Source organism: Mastigoproctus giganteus, chromosome 8 (genome assembly GCF_048544385.1).
Source record: "Mastigoproctus giganteus isolate SK-2022 chromosome 8, ASM4854438v1, whole genome shotgun sequence".
In the NCBI taxonomy this organism is placed as follows: domain Eukaryota; kingdom Metazoa; phylum Arthropoda; class Arachnida; order Uropygi; family Thelyphonidae; genus Mastigoproctus; species Mastigoproctus giganteus.
Window position 1 is genome coordinate 42,083,328 of NC_143582.1, and position 10,526 is coordinate 42,093,853.

The window sequence follows — 10,526 nt, forward strand, 5'->3', positions numbered from 1 at the left end:
TTAACTGTATAATTACTCAGTGTATAAACCCAAATTATCTGTATAATTTCTCAGTGTATAAACCCAAATTATCTGTATAATTTCTCAGGATGTAACAAGCATAGAAACTTACTGCTTGACAAAGAGTAAATTAACCAATGTGCTGGTGATATCTTTCTATTAGAATGGCTTAGTAACAAGATGGCTGGCTTTATTACTGCTTCTTTTAGCTGTTACCAAATTGCTTTTCTTTCTAATATCAGTCACAATAATCAACAGTAGATTTCAACAGGTATGCATCTTTCTATGGTTTGAAAGCTAGCATTATGTTTATAAGAGATCTGGGAGGAAGGCACACATTAAGGCTTAGCATTAAATGATTTGAAATGCATTTCATCCAAAACCCACTTGTACATTTTACATTAAGATTCATATCTGATTATATATTAACCCCAAGGGGTCACATCTGATGTGTATGGGCTTGGCATACCGAGGGTCCTAAACTGGATATAATCATTCTTCTCTTTCATGGCGATTCCCTTCTTCTGACTCTTGTTTTCTCTCTCTCTCTCTCTCTCTCTCTCTCAGGGTAATTCTGAATTTTTTTTTTTTTTTTTTTGCTGGTGCAGCAAAAGCCTCAGGCTTCCTTGCACCATATGGCTAATCATAATAATAATAATATTCATGTTTAATTATAGTAAATTTTTCAGTTCTGCATAATAAACAACAAACTTGCATTTTTAGGGCAGATAAAATACTTATCATTCTATAACACTTGGAATTTTGTGCTTATCTTCAAGTTTTAATGTTATGCATTTAAATATACCCACAATCCTATGACAATCACTGTTTGTGAAAGGAACAAAGTTTACTGAAGGTAGGTGTAAGCAAATGCATTTTCTTTGCAAATTTCCTTTTTAATGTTTTAAACTTACATCACTGAAGCCAAAGACAACATTTCTCAACGTTTTTGGGGCATATAAGGCTATGCACTGAATGAAGGAGAATCAGCTCACAACATCATTTTAATAATTTATTTCTGTCTCTTATTTCTGAATAGCAGTTATCTTTTTAATCAAAATTTAAAAACTGTAGTTTATGGATTTTTAAAATTAATATAGGCTCTTTATAAGTGCTGATGCCAGCAATATTACTCATTCACTTTCACAGTGATTTTTAAGAGATATGTTGTGTGGAAATATATCTAACAACATTATATCTATGTGATATACTAATGAAATATATCACAACAGTTTGCAGCTTCAGTTCTGCATAAACTGTACTTTTAAGAACAATTCTCACTACTTTATTAAAACGAAAAATAAATAAGTTTTTCATTTGTTTTGAAAAAGATCAATTAACTCATATAATCTGTTATGATAATAACCATGGCACGTCATTAATGGCCGTTTTTAATGTAAATTCCGAATCTAGCCTAACCTGCCATAAATTCAAAATAAACCACATTAAATGTGGAAGTTACACAACGTTGCACTAGCATACTGCATTTAAGCCTAAGCACTGAAAGATGTTTACTGCAGTGGGAGCATCATCATGCGCTCCGCTGATGCAGATCCGCAAAAGTAAAAGCAAAATACTCACGCTCGTGAGAGAATAAATTGTTCAATGATATCTGCTGCTTCGTCAAACTGTTTCATCCTGAAACATGTTTTACTTACTTTCCTAGTTCTTCTTTTAATTCATAATTATCGCTAAATCGTGTGCAGGGCACTGGAATAGCCATATTGATTTCAGTAAGATGTGAGAGATGGGACATCTCGAGAATTCTCGCTCCTTCTGCCTCTCTCCGTGATCATATATACGTCTCTTCTCTGCATAACACGAGAGTAATTACAATAAAACACCTTTTTTAGTACAGTTACTTATAAAACAGTGCTTGTAAACAACTGTTATTAATAAATACTGGTAATAATAGGGTCAAATCTTATGATACTAAACTAATATAAGAATTATTTTATGATCAAAATAAAAATGTCTAAGTAAAAAAAACAAGCATGTTCTATTGAACTTCATGAACACTTCATTTTCCGAGAGAAAGAAATAAGAATATGTATTTTACAACAATAATATTAGTTCTGCGAAACTGTTATTACTATTATTATTAGCCATATGGTGCAAAGAAGCCCGAGACTTTTGCTGCACCAGCAAAAAAAAAATTGAGTTACTCTGAGAGAGAAAAACAGAGAGAGAGAGTGAAGAATGGTGATATCCAGCTCAGGACCTTGGGTGTGCGAAGCCCATCTCACCAGATGTGAGCCCCTCGGGTTATCGACATACCAATAGATTTTTTATGCCAATTCTAAACTTCACAACCGAGACTGCTAATATCATAAATTATAAGAAATAATAAATGTTCTGTTAATATTTCATTATGGCCTCATCTACAGCTATTCTCAAAATTTTTAACTTGTTTTGTGGCAGCATGTGGATTCGAACGTGCAGCGTGCGTAACTCAGTTCCCGCTTGGCCACTCTGCAAAAGTTATGCTGCAATAACTAGCTAGGAATGGCGAAACGACCATACGCCAGCATGGGGGAGGACTAAGGGTTATACAGGTAATAGAGGAATATACAGATAAAGACGGCACCCAGAACATTAGTTCAAAACCGCCGCGTGTCATTGTAAACTATGTAAAAAAGGCAATACATGTGAATATGTCATGTTTGTGTAATAATGTCGCCTTAAGTTGTTTCGTTGTGCTGGCCTCTTGGCTACACAGAGACAGCAGACACCTGAACGACCGTCTGTGTGTACTCGTTTTCCACCACGGGAAAGTGGGCAAAATTCAGCAGCAGGGAGTCGTATTAGGGAAAAATCAAAAGCCAAACTATTATTTTTAGGCCACCCGAATAATTAAATTCATCTGCCGTGCTGTGTGTCTTATGGTCGATTTATTATTATTAGCCATATAGTACAAGGAAGCCTGAGGCTTATGCTGCACCAGCCAAAAAAAAAAAAAATTCTGAATTACCCTGAGAGAGAGAGGGGGGGGATCACCAAGAAAGGGAAGAATGATGATATCCAGCTCAGGACCCTGGGTGTGCCAAGCCCATACTCACCAGATGTGAGCCCCTGGGGTATGTCTGTTTTGCTGGAGGAAAACCCCCAGTTTCTAGGGGGAAACCTTGCTATCAACGCCTGAGACCGACTAACTCAACCACGTATAGAAAAAAGCCCATTAAAGTTCCTTGCGTCATCGACGGGATTCGAACCTGGGCCTTTTCCACCCGGTGTGAAGAGGACGATGACAACACCACTGTGCTACCCGTGCAGACGAGTCGTGTTAGGGAGTCTGTATTGTCATAATTTATATATAAATGTATAATATATATAACGGAAGATTTAAAATAAATTCACATCACAACCAGAAAGTATTTAGTTTGAACAATCAAGGGAATACCCCTTGATTGTTCAAACTAAATCTTCTGCCACGGAAGGACTTCATTAGGTAAACTTCACGATTTCTCATTGAAGAAGGGGATCTTTGTATTGATCAAGAAACTTCTTCATACGATAGACATCTATAACTCCAGGGGCTCACATCTGGTGAGTATGGGCTTGGCACACCCAGGGTCCTGAGCTGGATATCATCATTCTTCTCTTTCTTGATGATTCCCCTCTCTCTCTCTCTCTCTCTCTCTCTCTCTCTCTCTCTCTCTCTCTCTCTCTCTCTCTCTCTCTCTCTCTCTCTCTCTCTCTCTCTCTGGGGGTAACTGAAATTTTTTTTTTTTTTTTTGGCTGATGCAGCATAAGCCTCAGGCTTCCTTGCACCATATAGCTAATAATAATAATAATAATAATAAACGTCAGTAGAAAAGCACCTTATAAGATCAAGATCAACCGCAATAAAATTATGCACAACGAGGTAAGTAACCTCTTGGAAGCATGGTTATTACAAATATCATATATGTTACTCAATAACTATAATATTGTAAACAGAACGCTTCATGCAACAAACAAGTTAACCAAATAAAATAGTGTACTAACAAAAACCTGCAGAACAACAAAATAGATAAATTATATTTCATACAGCAAATAAAAACAAAACCAATACCCCAGGTGCATGCCATGCGTCCAAGCAATTGATAAATAAAGTATATGCCTGTATAAAGTGAAATATTGATATCAACGTAGAACGTATGAGCATCATACCTCTGTTATTTACTATCAAAGGTAATAAATAATAAAAATTTATAACATAAAAGTTATATATTAAATATTATATAAAACATTATTATTATCATTATTAGCCATGTGGTGCAAGGAAGCCTGTGGCTTATGTTGCACAAGCCAAAAAAATTTCCAAGTTACCCTGAGAGAGAGAGAGAGAGAGAGAGAGAGAGAGAGAGAGAGAGAGAGAGAGAGAGAGAGAGAGAGAGAGGAATCACCAAGAAAAAGAAGAATGATGATATCCAGCTCAAGACCCTGGGTGTACCAAGCCCATACTCACCAGATGTGAGCCCTCTGGGGTGTTGTATAGTATTATATTGAACTTCCGATAGCTACAAAATTTCTCTATTTAAATAACTAAAATCATCATATTAATTTAATGAGTAACAGAATACGAAAGACCCAAAACATATCTATCATTAAAACGAAATATTAAATTCACCAACATATTCGAGTCAGAAACTGTCTATTACCATTAACCACTAAAAACAATGAATTGCTTATTCGAAGCTCTTCGCGTAAACACATCATTTGCAAAAACATCTAATGCATTCAAAATTTATTCTTGAAGAAACCTCGATTCCTGCCCTAGAGTAATACGCTCAACATTAACCATTAATCTTTTACTAAACTCACTATACAATGTTCGATCATAAAGAACATGTTTCCAATCTGATAAACCACTACATCGACAGAGATCCGTGTCAGAAAACCGAAATTGGAAAAGTTTGACAAGAACCATGTCCATTAAGTAAATAAGACAGATATATTCCCATAGAGAACCATCTCTAATTCTTTTTATTCAAGAAGACCCCATCTGGTGAGTATGGGCTTGACAAACCCAGGGTCCTGAGCTGGATATCATCATTCTTCTCTCTCTCTCTCTCTCTCTCTCTCTCTCTCTCTCTCTCTCTCTCTCTCTCTCTCTCTCTCTCTCTCTCTCTCTCAGGGTAACGCGGGAATATTTTTTTGGCTGGTGCAGCATAAGCCCCAGGCTTCCTTGTACCATATGGCTAATAATAATAATAATAATAATAAGACAGTAACTTCCTGAAAGAATGCTCTAGTAATGAATTTGGTAGTCGTGTCCCGTCTAGTTTGCCAAATATTAATCAGTTAATTAAAACATTTACTTTTTTGTCTTATTAATCAAAACATCTAGTTTTTTTGTCTTATTAATCAGCGTCAGTGATAATAATTATCCCGAAAATTTCAGCTGACCTCTGCTCACGAATGCAATAACGTAAACCTGTAAAAATCACCATCAAGTCCAAAGGCAATGTTCCAGAAAGAAGCTATAAAGATGTGTAGAAACGGTCTGCATACCCTCAGCATGACCAGAAGTATAGTTCACTGAATGTAAATCAATTTTGAACTAAACCTGACAGTGCGTACCCTATGCAACCTATACCCTATACCTATGGTCACCTATCCTGACAAATAGGTGACCATAGGGAGGAACACGGCCTTCAAATATATCGACACAGTTTACGAGATAAACTCCAATCCGTAAGTGTTATTCTTATCATTGCACTAGTAAATCCTTTAATTTTCCTGGCAATATTAAATAAATGAGAATGAAAATTACGCTTATTATCAATGGTAAACCTAAACATTTTAATTCTGCAACCACTGGAAGTTGTTTGTTAATTTTTATTTGAGGTGGATGATTAATGTCCAAGTTAGAACCAAAAACCACCATTTTCGTTTTATGAGGACTAATCGTTAATTTATTATTCTCAGACCAAACTAAAAGATCAGCAAGAACATAATTTGCGCTATTTTCCAAAGCCTGACGAGAGTCTTCACTAATCAGTATGGAAAGGTCATCTGCATATGCAATTATTTTAGTAAACTCAAACTCTCACAAAATCCAATCCTACAGAACCAAATTCCATATCAAGGGGCCTAATATTGATCCTTGATAACCTCTCTCTCTCTCTCTCTCTCTCTCTCTCTCTCTCTCTCTCTCTCATGGTAAATCGAGAGTTATTTTTGGCTGGTGCAGCATAAGCCTCAGGCTTCCTTGAACTATAGGGCTAATAAAAAAAATAATAATAAGCACACAAATACGTAGGGATGATGCGCCATAATAACGGATAAGACCATCCCGCCCAACAGACCGAACATAACCCTTGTGGCCAAGACGAAAAGGCTACCGACCTGATTGATACAGCGGTGCCCAACATTAGCAATGTCCAGAAAACCCATCAGAAAAAAATTAGGAAGTACACGAACCTGTGACATGAGGTCAAGGAGATGTGGCATATACAAGAAGTGACGACAATCCCGATCATCGTGTCAACCACCGGTATGGTGCCAAAGACCCTACATAGCAGCCTAGCAACAATAGGTCTCCCAGAGAACACCTACAAGGAACTCAAGAAAGTCGCAATCCTGAACACCTGTAGGACAGTCAGAGAGTACCTCGACCAAGAGTAACACCAGACATTACAACCACCTTTTATACTTGCTAGCAGTACTCGTCACGTAGTGGAATCCCCCAATCAGGGAGAAATAATATGAGCAGCAGCAACAATGCTACAATTCTCAATGTACACCGCTCATCGTGGACTAATGTTATTAGTGGAGTCCCTCAGGGTTCAGCGTTGGGTCATTATTGTTTTTGTATTTATAAATGGCATTGATTATGGTATATATTAAGCTTAATGTCCAAGTTTGCAGACGATACAAAGGCTGGCAGGGTTGTTAAGGACACTACTGACGCTATGCTGCTGCAACAGGATCTGGAAAAGTTAAGCAGATGGGCTGAGAGGTGGCAAATGAAGTTGAACATTGACAAATGTAAACTACTACATATGGCAAACAGCAACCCCAGAACAACGTATCAACTCTGTGGTACTACACTGACAGTGGTAGAGAATGAAAAGGACCTTGGGGTAATTGTGTAGGCAGATATGAAGTTCTCTGAGCATTGCAGACGGGCTGCAAGGGTAGTTCATGGTGTCTCGTCAATGATATACAGGAATTTTTCTAGCAGGGATAAGGAGGTGATTATTCCCTTGCATAAGGCAATGGTTAGGCCACACCTTGAGTGCTGTATACAGGTCTGGAGGTCTCATTTCAAGAAGAATGTAGAGCTGCTGGAACGAGTAGAGAAGGGCAACAAGATTAGTGAATGGAACAAAGGGTTGCTCTTACGAAGAAAGGCTTAAGTTTTGCAAATTACAGTGTCTGGAGACTAGGCACCGGCGAGGTGATCTGATAGAGGTGTATAAAGCCTTGAATCGTTTGAGCATGCTCAATGCCGATGTGATTCTTCCTCTTGCTCAGAATAATCACCTGAGAGGGCATACATTCCAATTGAGGAAAGACAAATGTAGGATGGATGTGCCGAAATTTGTCTTTAGCCAGTGGGTAGTTGGTTGATGGAACAGACTTCCATCCCTTGTTGTGGAACTTGACAGCCTAAATAAATTTAAGGCTCAGCTTGACAGGTATTTCGAACGAACGGAGGGGTGAAATGGGAGTGGGTTTTTTTGTTTTTTTTGTTTTTTTGTTGTTTTTGGCCGATGCTGCATAAACTTGCTTTCTTGCATCATATGCCTCTACTAATGCTAATGCTAATGCTAAGACCTCCCAGACAAGGAAGCAAAAAATATAGTTATGCCTAAATACAAAACAAAGACAAGAAACGGAACAGATAGCAACTGGAGAATAAAGTTAGCTCCGGTTGCGTGGCAATTCATCAAGGATCAATCTCAAATCTATGTGGAGTGGAGTAGTCTGGACTTTAGAGAGCATGTGGTGATACCAAAATGTTTTGCTGCTGAAAACATGGCCACACAACGCATACATGCGCTCGAATTTAAAAATTTCCCGAATAAAGCTAGCGAACCACACTGCGCCAACTGCAAAGGCTTAAAATTGGGGAGTGGTGTTCAAAATCATAACTAGCAAGCTCCCGAGAGGAGGAGTGATGGTGGCAATAAAAACGCCACAAGGCTCATTGACCACAAGAGGAGAAACTCAGTTGCAAATATTCTTGCATCAATATTCGTGGAACCGCCAACAGAACAGGCCCGACGTAGCCCAGTGGTCAAGGGTGAGAGTGCATAGCACGCGTTCCTTGAGTGGATCGGGGTTCAAGCCCGTGACTACTAAATACGATAAATATTTGTATTGACGATTTATTGTAAACGCTACTGATTTGGTTGTCGTGCCGGAGTATAAACAGAAAAAAAAACTGACAGTGGAGTAGGAGGAGATATGCCACGCAAATGAAAGATATATAAACACCCGCAAAGAACCGCTGTTTACTCTTGAGGAGCTCCAAGCGGCGTCGGGCAGAACGAAAAACAAAAAATGACCAGGTTTAGATCTAATTAAACCAGAGATGATTAAAAAGACTGCCGAATGCGTCCCCCAACTCTTACTAGGTCTATACAATAGCTGCCTGAAGCACGGTCACTTTCCAACACAATGGAAAAAAGCCACCTTAAAATTGATACGAAAAAGCCCTACAAAACTGGTGGAGCTGCCTGCATCCTACAGACCGATTGCCTTGCTATCGACGGTGAGCAAAATCCTGGAAAGACTACTACAAAAGAGAATCGAACAGCACTACTTGGAAGCAAACCTTAGCAACTCAAAACAATATGGGTTCAAATCTGGAACCTCTACTACTGATGCGACCCGAGATCTCCTTAACAGAGCTGCACAATGTACCAGCAAGTACATCCTGGTGATCTCGGTGGACTTCGCTGGGGCGTTCGACAGTCTTTGGTGGCAGAGCGTCCTGGCAAAGCTTCGTGCTGTAGCCCTTCCAAAAAATCTATTTGACTGTGTAGAGTCCTATCTCAGGACGCAGATCCTTTCGTCCTTTTCCATACTATCGCGTGCAGTTCGCAGGGGCTGCCCCGGGGTTCTGTCCTGGGGCCGCTCCTGTTGAACTTTGTCCTCGATGACTTTCTCTGCAAGAACCTGGGGAGGTTATTATTATTATTTTAGGGTTGCCCGTAATTAAATACATTAACCCATATTTGTGTTAGTAAATTGCGTATGTTCTATGGCCGATTTGCCTGTTTTGCTGGACGAAAAAACCCCAGTTACTGGGGAGAAAAGCCTTGCTATCTACGTCTGAGACCGACTAACTCAGCCACGGAGTGAAAAAAGCCCATTAAACTTCCTCGCGTCATCGACGGGATTCGAACCCAGGCCTTTTCCATCCGGTGTAGGGAGGACGGTGACGATACCACTGTGCTACCCGCGCAGACTACCTGGGGAGGTTGAGGTCCAGGCCTTTGCCGATCATTTCCTTCTAATCACGGCGGATTATTCAAGGGCCAACCTTGAAAAACAAGAAAATGGAGCGCTGCAAATCCTACAGGATTGGGTTAAATTAAATAACCTAAAACTAGCACCGGAAAAGACCAACTCTATCCTCTTGAAAGGAAAACTAAACTTAAAAAGGCCACCACAGATCAAAGTAGAAGGAATAACAGTAAAATTATCAAACGAGATAAAATACTTAGGAATTAACATTAAGAGCAATCTCTCATTTAAACTGCACTTAAACTACCTCGGGAACAACCTATCTTGTACAGGGTTACAAATGATCAATGACCTCCCAACCACAGGTAACAATCAACTAGATCTCATCCTTGCCTCCTTTCCTTACACACCTGATTACATGCCAGAGACTTATTTTAATTCGGACCACAAGCCAATTATTGTTCTTTTACAGATACCTGCTCCAAACTTCAATGTTGTGAATTCAACTAACACCAGAGTAATGGTTAGTCCCAGATTTTTGAGCGTTGCTAAATGTATTGAGGCTGCCTCTGCCATCCCGTGGTCAGTCCTAGAAAACTGTGATCTTGAAATTGCAGTAAATCTGCTTACTAATTTGTTTAAGACGATTGCGACATTTGCAGCATCAAAGAGAATTTCTATTATGCCTCGGTCCAGAGCATTGTGGACTCCCCATCTTAATATGAGTTTCAGATTAAAACAGCAACTGCACAAAATATGGAAACAGTCGCAAAGTGTTCAAGACAGGATAGCCTACTCTAGAGCCCGTGCAACATTCAACAAGCTGAAATCTCAAGCAATAAAGAATTATATGGACACCACCCTTCGTAGAGCAAAAACCCCCTACTTTGAACGGCCTTCTGGTTTCCCCCTAAAACTTGAACCTGACCTGTGGCTAAACTTTATATCTAGATTTGCCTCGAACTCGGAACAATGTGTTGATCTTGAGACACCAACAACTGAAATCCCACCTGACACGCTATCTGCAGTATCAATCTCCAGGGAACAGCTTACTTCTGCCATAAATTCTACACCGGCTTCTGCTAAGGCAGGCGCAGATGAAATACCACAATTCATTATTA

General features: G+C 39.2%; 1 protein-coding gene across 4 annotated transcripts in view; it reads right to left on the bottom strand.

Moving 5' to 3' along the window:
* LOC150081484 (calcium/calmodulin-dependent protein kinase type II delta chain-like) overlaps positions 1 to 1,775 on the bottom strand; it is a 645,695-nt gene extending 643,920 nt beyond the window's left edge. For all 4 annotated transcript variants that reach the window (XM_090379918.1, XM_090379916.1, XM_090379917.1 and 1 more), the window contains exon 1: positions 1,659 to 1,775. In XM_090379918.1, the coding sequence (XP_090236044.1) occupies positions 1,659 to 1,756 (98 nt within the window). In that variant the 5' untranslated portion in view covers positions 1,757 to 1,775. The remainder of the gene's footprint in view (positions 1 to 1,658) is intronic.
* Between the last annotated feature and the right edge of the window lie 8,751 nt (positions 1,776 to 10,526).